At 43.8% G+C, this 18,654-nt stretch overlaps 1 protein-coding gene across 2 annotated transcripts in view; it reads right to left on the bottom strand.

The window, feature by feature from the left end:
- The window catches only part of UBE2E1 (ubiquitin conjugating enzyme E2 E1), a 75,457-nt gene extending 73,843 nt beyond the window's left edge, over positions 1 to 1,614 (bottom strand). Inside the window, exons 1-2 of one of the 2 annotated variants that reach the window (XM_038570713.1) lie at positions 1,450 to 1,614; positions 149 to 333 (exon numbers count right to left, since the gene is read on the bottom strand). In XM_038570713.1, the coding sequence (XP_038426641.1) occupies positions 149 to 300 (152 nt within the window). In that variant the 5' untranslated portion in view covers positions 301 to 333; positions 1,450 to 1,614. The remainder of the gene's footprint in view (positions 1 to 148; positions 334 to 1,449) is intronic. The other variant, XM_038570712.1, reaches the window with a different exon arrangement.
- Between the last annotated feature and the right edge of the window lie 17,040 nt (positions 1,615 to 18,654).

Genomic DNA, 18,654 nt, shown 5'->3' on the forward strand with positions numbered 1-18,654 from the left:
TTTTTTTTTTTTTTTTTTTTTTTCCTTTTTAACAACACGCAAACCATGAGGAGCGTTCGAGCTACTCCTCAACGGGAGGCAGACCAAATGCAGCAAGAGGCAGTTCGGAAAATAGGAAGCCTGGGGGGTTGGGGGTGGAGTACGGTACCTCTTGGCGCTGGTAGAGAGGAGTTTGGAGTTTTTGCTCATGCTGACTTTACTCTCCTTCTTCTTGGGGGTGTTTGTTTCTTTCTCGGTTTGCTGGTTGGAGGACGAAGATGAGGAGGAGCTGGTGCTGGCCCTCGAATCGTCATCCGACATAGCGAACCCCCCACCCCACCCCGCAAACAGCCCCTGCAGGGGGAGGGAAACAAAACAGAAACGCCCAGACCGTGCAGTCAGTGCGAAGCAGGAACTCGGGTGCTGTCAGGAGGGCTTCGGCCAGGGGTGCCCCGGCCGCCCCCCGCCCTCCACCCGCCTCTCAAAGTCTTCAGGCCCATTAAGGCTTCGGCAAATCGGACGCGGCTTGTTTATTTTTGGCCCCGAGTGGGGGACGCGGTGGGAGAGCGCGGGCGAGCGGGGCGAGCGGCCCCTCCCGTGCCCCCCGGGGGCTCCCCTCGGGGCAGGGAGGGAGCAGCCAGCGGGCGGGGGCGGGGGCGGCAGGGCGGGGGCGGGGGCGCCTCGGCGGGGCGAGGAGGGACGGTCCCGGCGGCGAGCCGGCCCCGGGGCGGTTTCGGTCGGCTTTGCGGGGGGCGCGGGGGGGCGAGCGGCCGGGGCCAGGCAGCGGGGGCAGGAGTGGAGTTGAGCGAGGTCGGGAGGAGCGAAGGGGCGGAGAGGAGTAAGAGAGGAAGCCGAAACGGGGGGGACGGAGGCGAGGAGCGGGTGCCCGGGTGGGGGAAGGGAGCGGCCGGAGGGGGCCGGGGCGACGAGGCCCGAGGCCCCCCGGCGCCGCGCCCCGACGCGTCTCCCCGCAGGCCTGCGGCTCGGCCGGCGGCTCGGGGCTGCGCGGCCGGGGCGGGGGTCCCGGGCACACGCCCGGCGGCCACCCCTCGTGGGGGTGGGGCGAGGGCGCGGGGGGGCCTCGGCCTCCACGGCACAGGAATAACAATGAGCCCTTCCGCCCCGGAGGGGTTCATCCCGCGGGCCCCCGCCCCGGCCCGGCCCCGGCCCCCTCGGCGGCCAGCGGGGGGCCCCCGGGGCAGCGCTGACAGTTCGAGCCACGACGCCCCCCCGGCCCCGGCCCCGGCCCCGGCCCCGGCGCAGGCGGGCCCCGCACCCCGCGCGGCCCGGGGTCCCTCCCCATCCCCCGCGGGCGGGCCCCGGACCCCCGGGGCTCCTCGGCCGCTCGCCGCGCCCCCCCCGCCCGAGCCCGGCGGCCCGGGAGGCGCGGGCCGGGGGAGGCGGCGACGGTGTCCCCGAGGCCCGGCGACGCGGCCGGGGGGCGGCGGGCGGCGGGGGGGATCCCCGTACCTCTCTTTGTGTCTGGCTCCTCCGTGCCGCCGCGGCGGCTGCTGCTGCGGCTGCGGCTGGGCCTGGCCACTCGTGTCTCTCTCGCTGGGAGAGAAGCGGAAGTGCAGCAACAGCAACTATTAAACAGGCAATGGCTTCCCCCAGCCACACACGCTCGCACACACACTCCTCCCCTCCCCTCCCCTCCCCTCCCCTCCCCCTCCCCGCCCGGCCCGGTCCCACCCACCCGCGCTCCCCTCCCCCCCGCACACCTCCGGGGGGCGCGGGGAGGACGCGGGGGCCCCGGGAGTCCCTGCCCCTCCCCCGCTCCCCTCCGCGGCGCCGCGGGACGCCGGGGCCGGGGCCGGGCCGGGCCGGGCCGGGGCGGGGGTGGGGAGCCTCTCCCAAGTGCTTTGGGGGCCCCGGATCCCGGGCTGGAGAGGGGAAGCCCTCCCGAGGTGGGGGCGCTGGCCGCGGCGGGGACTGTGTGCAATGGGGCGGTCGCGAGAGGAAGTTCTTCCCCAGAAGGGCTTTTGGGAAGGGGAGGCGACACACTGGTGGGGAAGGTAGTAATTTGATGGGAAGGACTTTGGGCTAGACAAGGCTGGGGAGACTCTCCCTAAAAAGTGATCAGTGTAAGGGCGGGGGAAGAAGCCCCACGACAGGGTTCCCCTAGGAGCCGACACTGGCTTCTCCCTCGGGCCATTTACCTGCCGGGAGCAGAGGTCGGCTCGGGCACGCCTGTGAGGGAAGAGCTCAAAGTAGTTTTCTGCTCGGGCACGTGCAATTTTACAATTTTAGATCCTTTCAGTCACTTTTTATAAAAAGTGGTGGTGTTCCATAAAAGTGATACAAAGGATCCGTGACAGGTAAAACCAACGTGTAACAGGCTCACAAATGTGAGAAATTACTTGGGGGGAAAAAAAAAAAACAAAACAAAAACCTTTGCGGAATTAGATTGCGTTTCGGACTTTTGGTGTCCGTTTAAGTAGACAGTTTGACTTTTGGAAATTGGATCAAAAGTTTGGGGACTCTGGTGCCAGTTTCAATGATAATATAAATGCTATTCAAATAAACTTAATGTTTTTAGAATAATCAGGAGTTCTTCTGAATTGTTCCTCGTTTAGCATTTTTACCAAGATTAAGATTAAGCCATCAAAAAAAAAAGATTAATGTATCACATTATGATTTAGTTTCTCACTTATCATTTCAGTTGAAGGAAACTGAAGATATACGTGCAGTGCCACATATATAGGGTCTGGTACATTAAGGAGACCTCGAGTCAGGTTTCCATGGGCCGCTCTAAATTCATTCAAATTGCCATCCTTTTCCATGGCAACAGTGGCTTCTGTTACCACAGGGCACACAACAGGTATAAAGCTTATGGCAAATTCCACTAAACGAGGAAAAACAACCATTCTTACCCCCCACCTGAACCCCTTCTAGCTCTCTACATTCAAACTCCAACTTTATCAGGACTCAGAAAGTAATCGTGCATGTTCCTTAATCCTTACCAGGAAACCTGTATCTACCAGGAATTGTCACAGAATCAAGAAGTCCAAAATCTGGGAAAAACTGTATAGGTCATCATTTCAGCCTCCTACCTCCCACCTTCAGACAGAGCTGTCCCTTAGTCACTCAAATGCATAGAAATTTTGAAAGATTGCCACACATTAGTGTTTGGTTGCAGGATTCCTGGTAGAGTATATGTATATTTTTTAAATGACATTCCCTGCTGTATGTTATTTGAATACAACAACCAAAAAAATCTCTCTTAAACCAGGTTGTGTATTTTTTGTGCTTCTCATGAAAAAGAGATAAATTCAAGAGAAAACAATAAGCAACTATGAAATTAAACTGAGTTGGGATGAAGAAAATAAGTTATCAAAATTGAGACTTCCTCTTACAAAAATGTGAGTTTCTGACACCTTATAATACACGTACACACTATAAGCACAACCGGTAAAAAAAAAAAAAAAAATTTATATGTATAAAGACAAGAGCTGGCAGAGAACACAGGAAAATAAAAAGTTTGATTTGCTGATATGACTAGGATGGTGAATTTTTAAATTTTGGTTTGCATATGTTGGATATTTGGATACTAAATAGGATAATATTTAAAGAAAAAAAAAAAAAACCCTGAACATAGGAGTTTGTGTTTCATTGTTGATGCTTGGGTTGGATCCATCCCTGGGGAAATAAATCATGTAATCAGAGGGCTCCTCCTCTATAAGAGAAGTGTTTTCCCAACCATCAGTCTAAAAGGATAGTAGCCCTGTTTTGTGTACTAGTCCTTATCTCTAACACTGGTTAGTGCTTTATGGTTTGAGAATGACCCACTGAGAGAGAATAAAAACCTCAAAATATTTAGAAAAGAATTCACTGTTCTCAGAAGACTCATCGTTACATCAGATTATTTTAAATATACAGTTGTCTCAGTCATAAGAAACTAAAAGTTTATTTACAACCTTCCAGTTTTACTTATACACACACTACCAGGCCTAAGGAATTAAACTGACCTCTATGAGCCTCACTTTCCTTGTCTATAAAGGGCAAGTGCTGTACTGATTGGCAGAGTCAGAAGAATCAAATGTGGATCTCTAATAAAGATGGTTTGTTAACTGTTATGGAAAGTAAATTATTAATAATCCCACCCTGATATTAATTCTCAGGAATCTTGTTAGTACATGGAGATTTTATGACTTAGAATTGACGACAAATATAAAAAACTTCCTATGAGAGAGCGTCAAGGAATCATAGAATTTTATTTGCCAGAAGGGGCCTAAGATATATTTAAATTCAAATTCCTAGTGTTACAGATGAAGAAATTAAGGCAAAGGTTTGCATGTCTTATTCAAGGTCATGCAGTGAGTTGGTGGCACAGTTGTGGCTATGGCTCATGCTGCCTACAGATGATATGGAGGGTGGGGGAGGAGGGAGCCTCAATTACATTTAAAAATATGTATCAAATATAAAAGAGCTCTGGGGGTGCCTGGCTGGCTCAGTCGGTGGTGCAAGCGACTCTTGATCTCTGGGTTATAGGTTCAAGCCCCACATTGGGTGTAGAGAGTACTCAAAAATAAAAGCCTTTAAAAAAAATCGGATAATATTTTCAAGAATGTATTAACAATCAGGACAGATGGGAAAGTAGAAAAATGGAAGCAAGTTAAAGGAATCACTACTCTTAGAGCATTTACTTAAAACGACCACTACCGAAGTTCCCTACTCCCCATCCTGAGGATAATCGTCATCATTTACCTATTTCATATTTCTGGGTATATTTTAAATAGGCAATACATTTTCATGCTATATTATTTTAAAGAAACCAAAAGGTATGCCTCGAAAATTTCCCCCCTCCTACCCCCTCCCCCACTCCCCCCACTCTGTGGTCAGCTATGCTTGTGCAAGCAAATACATACAAATACATTGGGTGCTTTGAAAGGAATGCTCAATTTACATTTAAAAGATGCATCCAGTTACAGAAGCCCAAGTCATGCAACACTGTGATATCTCTGTGCTTTGAGAAAGTGGGCTTCAGTTTTTACTAATACCTATTCCTGATTCTCAGATTAATCCAAGTCTTCGAGCCATCTTTAGAGTATCAAGTACTTTTAAGTAGAAGCACTTGAAGATCAAGGTGCTGACTGATCTCTAGTAGGTAAAATGATAGTTGATTCAGAAGAAAGAGACCCAGTCTGACTTCTGAGCCCTCCTATTTTTGGCTCATTGCTTACACTGAACTTAAAGTGTTTCATAAAGGCGACCATTCTTTGGCCAATTTCACATCTAAAGAACTGTCAAGCAAATTAACACATGTTAATATGGGTTTTTAAACTTGCCTTATGGCTAGATAGAAAAGATTTCCTTTTTCTGTCAAAAGAAAAAAAATCTTATGTTTGGAATTTAAAAAGAATTCTTATAAAGCCTTTCTGAAAATATAGACTCGCTGCAGATTTCAGTACAACTCGATTTATTTTATGATACTCCTTTGCCTGAAAAATGCATTCCTTATACAGAAAGATAAGGAAGGTTCAAAATGAAGGGTCAATTCCATGAAGCCTAATGAGATCTAGGGCTTTTATCTTCAATTCAGGTCATTTTTCTGTAGGCCTTTAAACAAAAATAAATAAAAAATAAAAAAATAAAAACACTAGTCCCTTTGAAGGACCCTAAGTATTGTTAGACCTTACTGGTCTTGAATGTTGCTATCACAAGAAGCTAGGACAGAGCTAAATTATTTTTTTCTACCACATGGAGGCATTGAACAACCATGTGATTTTCAAAATTTACCAAGACTCCGGTAAAGTCTAGTGCTTTCTTAGGCTAGGGCAAAAAGGTTTGTTTGATGTTGACAAATGGATAGTGCTTAGTAGAGAAGCGGTTTTCCCAATTTATAATTTAGCATCTCCTTTATAGAGCGCATTCCCTAAACAAACTAGCCACCTTCAACCTTCTTTACGTTGATAACATAAGGACTATATTGAAGTATACTGGATTGCAATTCAAGCAGTTTTATTTCATTAATCTCTGAAACCTTTTCTTAACACTTTTGCAGTTTTCTAAGATTTGGGAGAATGAAATAGTAAGGAAAATTACTTTTATTTCACGTTCTTAATGACCTATTGTGAAACTTTTTTAAACATCACTTACCCCACAGTTCCATGGTGTGGCAAATCTATAGTCAAGGATTCCGTTTTGAATCCAAAATTTACCTCATTAATTGCAAAACCCCAGAAGCAATCAGCAGCAAAGATTCCAATCTTGACTTGCTAAGCATACATGACGACGTCTGTCTTTATAGTAGACAGTACTCCTGTCTCAGCCACAAATCAATTAATCAACAAACATTTATAAATTGCCCTGTGTGTGCAAAGCACAGTACTGGGTGTTTCAGCAGGTATAAAGAAGTCTAAGAGGTTCTCTCTGGCCTCCAGCAAGGGCCAGGGGAAAAGGGATTATAGCTAAGCCTAGGAGGACAAGTAGGACTGGGGAAGACAGGCATTCCCAGAGATGGAAATGACATTTAAAAAGACAGGGAAAAATCATCAGACAGACTCAGAGTATTTTATTATTAAAATACAGATATAGGGATCCCTGGGTGGCTCAGCAGTTTGGCGCCTGCCTTCGGCCCAGGGTGTGATCCTGGAGTCCTGGAATCGAGTCCCACATCGGGCTCCCAGCATGGAGCCTGCTTCTCCCTCTGCCTGTGTCTCTGGCCCCCCCCCCCCCTCTCTCTGTCTCTCGTGAATAAATAAAATATTTTTTAAAAAGTCAAGAAATACAGATATTAATATATAAAGTAGAAAATACTTTATTAAAAACTGAAATAATGAAACTGGACTTTATTCTTCAGAAATGTCACTGGCATGAAGGACAAAGAAAAACAAGCTTCCAGATTAAAGGAAATTAAAGAAGCATGATAGCTATATGTAATATATGATCCTGGATCAGAGCCTATACAGCATGCGGGAACATTTTTTGTAAAAGACAGAATTGATTTAAAAAAAGAAAAAAAGAATTGGGTCAATTGAAAAAATTAGAGTATGGAGTTTAGATATAAGTGTTGTATGGATGGTAAATTTCCTGAAGTTGTTAACTATACTTGGATATTCTAGTTTTTAGGAAATACACGCTGGAACCTTAACCAGTGAAGAGGCATGATGTCTGTAAACTATTTAAATAACAAAGAAAAAAATTAACAATGTATGTTGGGGGTGGGTGCAGAAAGAGAGAGAGGGAAGAAAGGAACAAAACCAATGTGTCAAAATGTTACAAATTAGTGAATCTGGGTAAAAGGTATGGATGTTCTCTGCATGATTCATAGGACTTTGCTTTAAATTTGGAGAAACAAAAATGTGCTTCCATCAGAGGGAATGAAATGGAGGGGAATGAAGAAGAGATTACAAACACATTTCATATCTCTGTATTGTTTCGATTCTTAAAATAAGTGTGCATTCCTTTAGTACATTTTTTAAAAATATTTTATTTATTTATTCGTGAAAGTCACACAGAGAGAGGCAGAGACATAGGCAGACGGAGAAGCAGGCTCCCCGCGGGGAACTTGATCACCTCGTGAGGCCCTGAGCCGAAGGCAGTCACACAACCATTGAGCCATCCAGGTGCCCCTCTTTAGTACATTTTAAATCGAATGGCTAAATCTTTAAAAGAACAAAAAGGTATGTGGAGGCAGAAAACCCAAGTGACCAGGGAGCCCACAAATAGGCTAATTTGGTTGTAGGACATGGAAAAGTGAGTGGATGGACAGAAGGGTGAAAAGTGGGTACCCTGAGTTTGCAGAGGGACTTCAAGGAGACCTAAGAAGCCTGGATTTCATTATAGGATAAAAGGTACCAGGGAAAGACATTAGAGGCATTTTAGCTTCGCAGGTATTTTAAGAAGATTAGTTTCATAGAAAAGGCAGAAAGGAGAGAAAGGAGTCAAAGAAACCAGGAGGAGTCCATTGAAGACTACACGAGTAGGGAAGCAGTTCCTAATTCCTAATTCTCTGCGCTTATTTTAATTAATCGCTGTTTAATGCCAAAGCTCTGGGAATTTCACTGCTGTGACAACAGAGACTATGTCTGCTTAGAACTATTTGGAACAGGGGCACCTGGGTGGCTCTGTGGCTGAGTGTCTGCCTTTGGCTCAGGTCGTGATCCTGGGGTTCTGGGATCAAGTCCCGAATCGGGCCCCTGCAGGGAGCCTGCTTCTCCCTCTGCCTATGTCTCTGCCTCTGTGTCTCTCATGGATAAAAAAATAAAACCTTAAAAAAAAAAAAAGACTATTTGGAACACTGCTTGGCACTTAGTAGGCAAGCAATACAAAATTAAGGTAGGGAATGAAAACCATCCTTGTCTTCGATAGTAGTGTTTTCCTTCTTCCCATCTCCTGCGATGTTCCATCATTCACAAATGTATGGTTACACCGCCCAGCGGTGGACAAGGGATTGTGGAGTCTGTGGCACAGATGACCCCAGGGCAAGGCATGAAGTGACCCCAGCCCCCTAGACTGGAAAGGAATCCAGCGTTGACATCAGAGTTACAGAATTCCAAATTGGAAGAGCTCTAGAGATCATGAGGTGAACCCTGTTCTGTTGACAGACAAGGAAGCTGACATCCAAAGAGGCAAAATGAGTTTTCAGAGATCAGGCAACTAGTTAGCAGCAGCCCTTGGAGGAATCCAAGTGGACTATGGAGACTTAGAGAATCTACAAACATGGAGCAGCAGAGAGTGGCCACAGAAGCCAGAGGTAACGCCTCTGTGGAGGCAAACATACTACGTTTTATCTACACAGCACTGCTTTCTGTGGATCTAGGCTGTCAGAGTCTGTGATATCCATTCCACAGTGTACATGAGGCTGGACTCAGATTCACTACTCAAACACACACACACACACACACACTCACACTCACACACCTCTCTTGCTTCCTCTACTCACTGGATTGAAGCAATCCCAAATCTCACAGTGCAATGGTGACAGATATTTGCCCAATATGATTATAAGAATAGAAGTAGAGATTCCTATGTCCCCTTCTGCATCCCTGACTTTACTCACCTTGAGAAGTCTTCTCAGATATCAGTGACCAAGAAAAACAGGAAAAAAGCGACCACTGTGGCTTTGTGGCTGAGGTTACACCCATCGGCATTGGGTTCCCACAGGTTGTGAGGGGCTGAAGTTGAGGAATATTCTTGCACCATACTCCCACACCTCATTCTTCCCCACTTCTCCATCTAAGGCAGGAGCATAGTTCAGGGCAGTTAAGAGAACAGACCTGTTTCTTTCTTTCTTTCTTTTTTTTTTTTTTTTTTTAAGATTTTATTTATTTATTCATGAGAGACACAGAGAGAGAGGCAGAGACACAGGCAGATGGAGAAGCAGGCTCCAAGCAGGGAGCCCCATGTGGGACTGGATCCCGGGTCGCCAGGATCACGACCCCAGCGGAAGGCGATGCTAAACCACTGAGCCACCCCGGCTGCCCTATTTTTCAAAGTTCAATTCAGTGATCTCAGACTTTCTTTGGCTGTCCAGAGTTAACAAATTAGAAGAGTGCATGCAGCTAAACCTTACTTACCTACTATTTTGTAGTGTTTCCTGTCAGCTGAGAAATTATAGGCAAAGGGAAGAGAGGACCCCTGCCCTGCTTCAGCTCCAGCCTGATGCCAAGGTCATAGAGCTGAGTAACCACCTGTTGATTGACTGGTACTAGGGCAAGAGCCTCTGAAAAAGCATGAATAAACAAGTAAGTCAGAATTCTGGATTTTGCCCAGAAATGTTCCTCTCTAAATAAGTGAGTCAGAACGGCCCAAGTATGTGACACTTCTGCTTAACCTGTTTGGAGAACTGTCAGGTGAAGGACTGTTTCAGAGGATTTGCATCTATTACCTGGAATTCCCTTTCTCTTTAGATGGACAGTTAGCCCAACCTCTTAAAAGTGTTAAATCAAGAGATCCAAAAGAAAACTGGCTGTGGACAAGTTGAGATTTCCAAAGAAGTTTAAAACATGAAGAAACTCTCCGGGAAATCTGTCAATCACAATATGGGTAAGTGTGGAAAATGTTTAGGCTCCTTGACATGATTGTTTTCTCCTATAAGATTTGTACATTGGATTTCCAGAAACAATAAAACTATCATCATCACTTTTTGTTTGAAAAAGTTATATTCTGCAACATCTGCTCAGGTTCTCAGGTCTATTCTAGGGGAAAGAATAGAACTGGACAGTTTTGGAGAGTATCTGTCCTTTTTTTAGAGTTTTAAATTTTTATTATATATTCAGGTATCAAGAGCCATAACTTTTCTATGAAAAAAGATCTTTTCATGTAATTACATAAAGACTTATATTCAGAAACCCTCAAATACTAAGAAAGCCACTTATCCACAGCCCCGGATCACTCCGTGGACACCACTGTGTCCTTGAGCGATATAAGTGGGGAGATTAGGAGTTTTACATTCCAATATCTGGAGTTTATTTAGTTCCAGTTGTGTCTTAGTTTAAAATAAATCCTTGGGGTAGTGGGTTGGTCTAAGAGGTATATATTTAAGATGTTATTTTTGGAAACTGCTAGAGAATAAAATGAAAACTTGTGATTTTCCTTCAGCTTGGCTTGAAAATAAAATAAAGATTTTATGAACTTGGAGGTGAATACATTTACTCTCCTCAAACTTGCTCACTTGTACATGAGTGACTTACAGCAGAGCCTGGAATAGAGAATTCCACTTCTCCACGTTTTTCTTAGCTCTGTCCCTGTATATGGATTGATCTTTACCAAAATCAACCATCCTCTTCTTTAAAAAAAAAAAAAAAATTGCATAAAGCTCCAATATGTTTGTTATAAATACATACTATTATTGGAATCATCCCGTTGTTTATTTATTGCATATCTAAATGCTATCTAGTGTCCAAACTAGATAATTTAGGTTTGGCCCCCTATAGGAATGGCTAGCAAGGTTTTCCTTTGGAGCATAGGGTTTAGTATAGGGTTTTGGTGTCCTCTCCTTATGAAATATACATGAAATTCCTACTTGTGTAAGATGTGAAGGCAAAGCTGTGCTGTGTGTTACCATCACTGAGGGGACATTTGGACGTGGTACTGTGCTATCTCTGAAACAACTTTATTTATTTACTTACTTATTTAATAAACTCCATCCCTGATATGGGGCTCAAACTCACAACCACAAGGTCAGGAGTCATATGCTCTACTGACTGAGCCAGCAAGACCCCCCTCCCCCGGAACAAATTTAATAGGCAGCTTCTGCTTTCTAAAAAGTCCCTTTTTATTTATTTGTTTACTTTTTATTATGAAAAATTTTAAACATTCATAAAAATAGAATAGTACGTGGATCTTCATATACCCACCCTACCACTCACATTTAAGAATTGGTAATATTGGGTACCTGGGTGGCTCAATGGTTGAGTATCTGCCTTTGGCTCAGGTCGTGATCCCGGGTTCCTGGGATGGAGCTCCCTGCTTTTCTCTCTGCCTATGTCTCTGCCTCTTTCTCTGTGTTTCCCATGAAGAAATAAAAATCTTAAAAAGAATTGATAATATTTGTTATATTTACTTTATCTTCTTCTTCTTCCTTTTTTTTTTTTTTTTTTTGCTAAATCATTTACAATGACAGATGTCAAGACAATTTACCTGGGGCTGGGCTGGGTGGGAAGGGGGGGGCGCCTGGGTGGTACAATCAGTATCACCTCTTGGTTTCTGGTAGGGTTGTGATCTTAGAGTCATGGGATGAAGCTGTGCTCAGGGGGGAGTCTGTTTAAGATTCTCTCTCTCTCCCTCTTCCCCTTCCCACCATGAGCACTGGGCTTGTATGCACTCTCTTTCCATCTCTTTCAAATAAATCAATAAATCTTAAAAGAAAAAAAAAAAGACAATTTATCCCTAAATTCTTCAATATGCTTGTCCAAAAAATAGCCACATACCATTATCACACCTGACAAAACTAGTAATGGCTCCCTGGTATTGTCTAAATATTCCATACATATTCAATTTTCTAATTTCCTTTTAGGTTCAAATCAGTAGTCTATTAAAGACTATTCACATTTTGCTTGTTTTGTCTCTTTTTCTTTTTTATTTATTTATTTATTTTTTAAATATTTTTTTCTTTATTTATTTATGATAGTCACACAGAGAGAGAGAGAGAGAGAGAGAGAGAGAGAGAGAGGCAGAGGGAGAAGCAGGCTCCATGCACCGGGAGCCCGACGTGGGATTCGATCCCGGGTCTCCAGGATCGCGCCCTGGGCCAAAGGCAGGCGCCAAACCGCTGCGCCACCCAGGGATCCCTCTTTTTCTTTTTTAAAAGATTTTATTTGTTTGTATCTTTGAGAGAGAGAGAGAAGGGAGAGGAGCTGAGGAAGAGAGGGACAAGCGGACTCCTTGCTGAGCATGGAGCCCAACACCGTGCTCCATGCCACAACTCTGAGATCATGACCTGAGCTGAAACCAAGAGTCAGTCACTTAACCTACTGAGCCACCCAGACACCCCCATTTTATCTCATTTAATCGAAAACAATCCCTCAACAATCCCCTACTTTCCCCCCCTTTTTTTTCCTTGTGGCATTTTCATTGAGTCATTGAAAAGACATACCAGTTTGTATTGTAGAATGTTCCACATTATGGATTTGCTTGACTGTTTTTCTTCATGGTATCATTTAATATGACCCCTCTATCCTTCATTTGTCCTGTAAATTTGAGGTGTGATTCATTCCAGTTAAACCTTTTTGGCAAGACAGTCAAGTCATACATACAGTGACACTGTACTTCCTGTTGCAACACATCAGAAGGCAATTCCTTTTGTCCCTTAAAATGAATCTCTTGAGAAGCAGAAACATGTATCATTTCTCATTTGTCTTAAAAAGCACCTCTAGGCTTGCACTCTCTCTCAAATAAAAAAGCAAAAGATTTTATTTATTTATTTGAGAGAGAGAGAGCATGGGCGGGGGTTGGGGAGGCAGAGGGAGAAGCAGACTCCCCGCTAAGCAGACAACTTGATGTGGGGCTTGATCCCAGGACCCAGAGATCACAACCTGAGCCAAAGGCAGATGCTTAACCCACGGAATCACCCAGGCACCCCTAAATAAAATCTCAAAAAAAAAAAACAAAAAAAAAACCCACTGGACCAGAACTGTGAATGTCATTTACCCTCTCAGATCCTCAGTTCTCTTGTGACAGATACAAGCAATAATGACTCTGTAACTTCATAGACTTAGGGTAAGGACCACAGGAGAAAATAATAACATGAATAACTACTATTTATTGAGCAGTCACTATGTCAAACCCTATGCAAGAGCTTTCTTTCCATTTACTGTTCCAGTTAATACTCACACTAACCACAAGAGATAGGTACTATTATTATCGCTTCTATTATGCAGGTAGGGAAACAGACTCAGAGACTGAAGCAATTTTGCATAGGTCAGACAACTGTTAGGAGGAGGAGGCGGGATGCAAACTCCACCACCCCCGACCGCAGAGCCTGTGCAGGAAATCATCGTGAGTACACATCTACACAAAAGTGAAGAATCAACACAGAAATACCAGTCCTTGTGTTAGGGGATTGAGAGGATGTGTTTTTTGGTTTGTTTGTTCTTTCCTTTGTCTTTTTTTCAGACTTTCACTGATCTTATTCTATTACTTTAATATCTATGAAATGAATAGGCATTTACAGAGGAAGACATACAATATGGATATAAAATAACAATCAGAATCATTTATTACTTACCTGCTCTGGTGGTACTGACAACAGAATAAAGGGAATCACATCAACAATAATAAAAAAAACTTTGCCTAGAGGGAAATAGACATATGAAGTAACACCATAAACAGATATTCTGTATTTTCTTCTTTACGATTTTACTCCTTTTGTTCCATTTTATTTGACATATGGCTCACTTCATAAAAATGTTTAAATATTGACTTCCAAATAGCTTCACTTACTTAGTCCTAAAACAACATTAGCAGACCATGTGGTTTCTGTAAGGATCTGTTCTGCTGTTTCTGTAAAGAAGTTTTTGTTTTGTTTTTTTCTTTTTAAATAATTAATTACTTAAGTAATCTCTATGCCTAATGTGGGGCTTGAACTCACAACCCTGAGATCAAGAGTCACATGCTTTCTGGACTATCAAGAGTCACATGCTTTCTGGACTGAGCCACCCAGGAACCCCTTTTCAGGGTTTCTGAATCAAGAGAGTTAGTCAATGATATCCATACATGATGATCATGTGATTTCTTTTTTAAAGACTATGATTAAGGCAACCTAAAGAGCCACAACTGTCAGTTGAGTTCTCTGAGTTCAACATTTCAGATGAGCATCTGTCCTCTCCGAGGTGTGAAATCATAATTGGTAAACGGCCTTTTAAGCCCCAGAAAACTCAGTGAGACCCACCACATTTTATGTCCACACACAGTAAAGGTAGCTGTGCATTCCTAAAACATCTTTGTCACTCAAGTCATTAGATTTTTTCCCCCTGCCTTTCCATTCTTCCCAAAATACTAGAAATACAAAATGTTTACTTTTTAAAATTTTATTTTTAGTAATCTCTATACACAACATGGGGCTCAGATCCATGACCCCGAGATCAAGAGTCTCATGCTTTTCCAATTCAGCCAACCAGGCACCCCAAAAACACAAAATGTTTAATTTGGTAACTTCAATAATTCTAACCCTGGAAATATTTATTACAATTTACATAAAAGCCACTAAGATCTTTGAAATAGATTTAAAAATATGTACATCAGCCCCATGTATTATAGCAAGCAATGATAAGATAACTAACTATATCACAAAATTGAAGAGTTATAATTGTCTTTGATCATACCTGGATGGTAATAAAAAGAAAAAATATTTCTTGAAAATTTCACATAGCTTATTTCTACCTCAAAGCTCCAAAAAAATAAAAAATAAAAATAAAAGCTTCTAAAGATGACCTTTTTGGGGAGGGGTTGTGCAGTGTTATTAATAATTACTAGCTGAAATGTATCAATTGCTTACTACGTCTTAGGCACTTTACCTGCATTATACCACTCAATATTTGCAACTGCCCTATAAGGTAGCTGCATTTATTATCACCTACTTACAGATGAGAAAATTTAGTCTTACAGAGAAGTAAGTAGCTGTGAACAATCCACAGATGTTAGTTAGGTGGCAAAACCAGAATTCAGACTCAGGACTGACTCCCGAGCCCAGCCTTCCCAGTTACCCAGAGATGACAATAAATAATGAATACAATTTTCCTCACTTGAATTTCAAACCCTAAGAACATGCAAACTCATAACTTAGAATGCCTTGTGCTGAGCCTAGAACAATGCAATACAAGAAACTGGATTGCAAAATAGAGTTTTATAAACTGGGACTCAGTCTCACATTTCCTGCACCAGCAGCAGAAGAGGATTCTCACTACTCCCAGAGGCCCCTTCTCGTTCCTACCCTCCTGAACAGCCTGTGGGCGGTCTTCAAGACTCTCACAGTCACACTGGTGCATCTGCAGCTGCTCTGGTATCCCTCCCTTTTCTGCCTCCCCTTCAAAGCTCTGGTGGGTAGTGTGTCTTCTTTGCCATCCTCTGGGGTATCCCCAGCAGCCAATCAATAAATACTTGTTGAATGAATAAATGAATGAATGAGTGAATGAGCAAATAGCTGTCAAACCAGTCACAGATGGAAAAGTACACAGAGGTGCATAAATAGTAAGCCATTTGCCTAAAATAGCCTCAGCCTGACCTAGAATATAAATTTCACTAAACTTCATCATTAAGTGGGGAACATTTATTTATTCTGTATTAGATATATCATTTACTTCACATTTCATACTTGGTTGCCTTGGTATTATTCAATACGACATTTTCTGTGTGATTGGGTCCTGTTGCTTAATCTTTGATGCTGGTTTTCTCAAATATAAAGTGATGCTTATTAAGCCATATCTCACAGGTTGTCCCAAGGATCAAGCAAGGTCATGGGGGGTGGAGCCCTGAAAACTGTACAGTGCTTTCTTTCTTTTCTTTTTTTTTTTAAAAGATTTCATTTATTTATTCATGAGCTACAGAGAGAGAGAGGCAGAGACACAGGCAGAGGGGGAAGCAGGATCCATGCAGGGAGCCGATGTGAGACTCGATCCCAGGTCTCCAGGGTCACGCCCTGAGCTGAAGGCGGCGCTAAACCGCTGAGCCACCCAGGCTGCTCTGTACAGTGCTTTCTAATGCTATCATCATTGTGCATTTATTGGCTCGTTATTTATAGATTTTGTGCATCTAGTTGGTGGGGTGGACCTTACATGCACTATATAAGAAGGGTGATGCTGTGGAGAAAATTCAGGGGTCCTTCATGCCACCCACTAGAACAAAATAAATTGTAGCCAGAGAAGAACTTTCATGAAGCCAGGCTTCTGTGGGTGGACCTATGGAAGGCCAGCAGCTAGACTACATTTTAAGGGGGGAAAAAATAAGCCCCTGGAAGCCCCCTCAGAAAACTTTGGAATCGCCTTGCTCTTCCTTACCTCAGTGGCAGCCATAACCACCCTTCAGTCAAGACTGTCTGGTCTGACAGCCAACCACCAGATTGTATAATTAAGCCATTCAATCACACTGAGACAGTCATCACTTAGAAAAGTGCTGGGCTGGAGCACCTGCCCAGGTGAGCACATTCCAGTAATCACCAGGAGTAAGCATCCCACCTTCCCCTCCCCATCCATTCTTTATGGGGCAAAGGAGAGGGAAACAAAACTCAGGTGAATTGTCTTTGATCTATCCTGATTCCTTTCTTCCTCTTTGTTGGGATTTACTAGAGCACGTGAGACAATTAGAATTTGCCCAGGAAGTTCTGTCTCTCCAACATTCGCATCTCACAGAATTAACAGAGTGAAGCAGCACGTTTGTCAATAATAAACAGGGCTTCTTTCTTGGGTCTTCTTTACTCCCCCTTCTGTATCCTCCCCCTTTGCTCTTTGCTCCCTGTCACCACCCTCTCCTTCCATCTGTGTTAAGAGGAAACACTTTGAAGTGTTTGTGAGACAAACAACCCCCTCCCACCACCAGCGTCTTCCTTCAGGTTTCTTTGCACTAATTTTCAAAACTCAAATTGTCACAGAAAATTGTTTCGGTGGGTTCAGGAACATAAATTTTCATTCTCAGCCCCCAAGCAAACATTTCAACCAAAGATCCCTTACCTTTTTTTTTTTTTTTTTTTAAAGTGCAAAGTAAATTTCTGTAGCAAAGAAAGACCTAGTATTTTCCTGGGCCTTCTTGCAAACAGAGGCCCCTTAGACAATATTTACATCTACGTGTGGGTGAGTTGAGACGGTGCTTGGGGCAGTTGGAATAAGAGAGGCATTGATAGATTCCAGTAAGGCTGGCGGATATTGAAGAGTAAGTATGGTGTAACCCTGGGGAGGGAGCACTGGGTTTGTGAAAATAGGCTAACATTCACTGAGCACTCGTGAGGACCAGGCACAGTGCTAAATGCTCTACAGATAGCATCTTTTCATTTTACCTTCACAATCACAGTCTCAGAGTGGACACTAGAGTCCCTGAGCACCACCTGAGGAAACCGAGCCATGGAGGGGAAAGGGCCCTAAAGTCTCCCAGCTAATGAGTCATAGAGCCAAGATCTTCACCCGGGCCTCAGACTCTCTGCCCTTGCTCCTCCTGTGTGGTGTGTGGACCAGCAGCACCGGTGGCAACACGTGTGTCCTAACAAGAGTGAGGGGTGCATGTGTTCCAGTGCTGCTCTGTATTGCTACGGACACTGCCGCTGGAGCTCGCAGTTCTCATTCTGACCCTCCTGGGACCTGACATTTACCTTTCTGAGGCTCAGTTGCTCATTGATAAAATGAAGATAGGCACCATTGAGAATTCAAGGAACTTTAGCAGCAGCTTTCCAAAAGTCTCTGGAGGGCTTTTTGAAGGTTGAGTCAGTGGCACTACCTAAATGGTGGCAATAATTAAAAACTAGTTTATGAAAAGTTTCTTATTTCTTTCTTTCTTTTTTTTTCTTTTTTAAGATTTTACTTGTTTGAGAGAGAGAGCACAAGCAGGGGGAGCAGCAGAGGGAGAGGGAGAAGCAGGCTCCCCGAGGAGCAGGGAGCCCGATGCAAGGCTCGATCCCAGGACCCAGGGATCCTGACCTGAGCCAAAGGCAGTCACCTAACCCCTTAACCAACTGAGCCACTTAGGTGCCCTGACAAAAAGTTACTTTTGAATAATAATAGAGCTAATGCACATTCAGTATGGAAATTTGGAAAATGAAGGAGAGGTTAAGGAAGCACAACAAATCCTCCCATCAATCCACTATCCTGAGATAACCCCAGAATATTTAGCTGTGTTTCCTTTCAGTATTTTCTCTTCACATATGTATGTGTATAAATATACTATTTTTTACCAAATAGGGATCATTCTGTATGTACGCATTTGCATCCTGATTTTTTTTTGTCTTTGCATCTACATGGTAGGCATGTTTGAAATACTTGAAACCAGTGAATACACAAGCTGCTTCCCAGGGCTCAGACTCTGGATCAGAAAGTTCTTCCCAGCTTGATTCCTTCCACTGCAATTTAAGAAGTGAAGATCGGAACTGCCCTTTACTGAAGTATTTCAGTGGTAGACTCCATGTGTTTGGAGAAGAGCCTCATGGGGGGCCGAAGGCAGATGCAGGAGACCCTCAGGGGCTGGTGGCCTTGGAGTCCTGTAGAGGACCCATATTTGTGCTGGGCCACAGAAGAACAGGTGGTATTTCAA

This window comes from Canis lupus, chromosome 23, assembly GCF_011100685.1.
Source record: "Canis lupus familiaris isolate Mischka breed German Shepherd chromosome 23, alternate assembly UU_Cfam_GSD_1.0, whole genome shotgun sequence".
Taxonomy (NCBI): domain Eukaryota; kingdom Metazoa; phylum Chordata; class Mammalia; order Carnivora; family Canidae; genus Canis; species Canis lupus.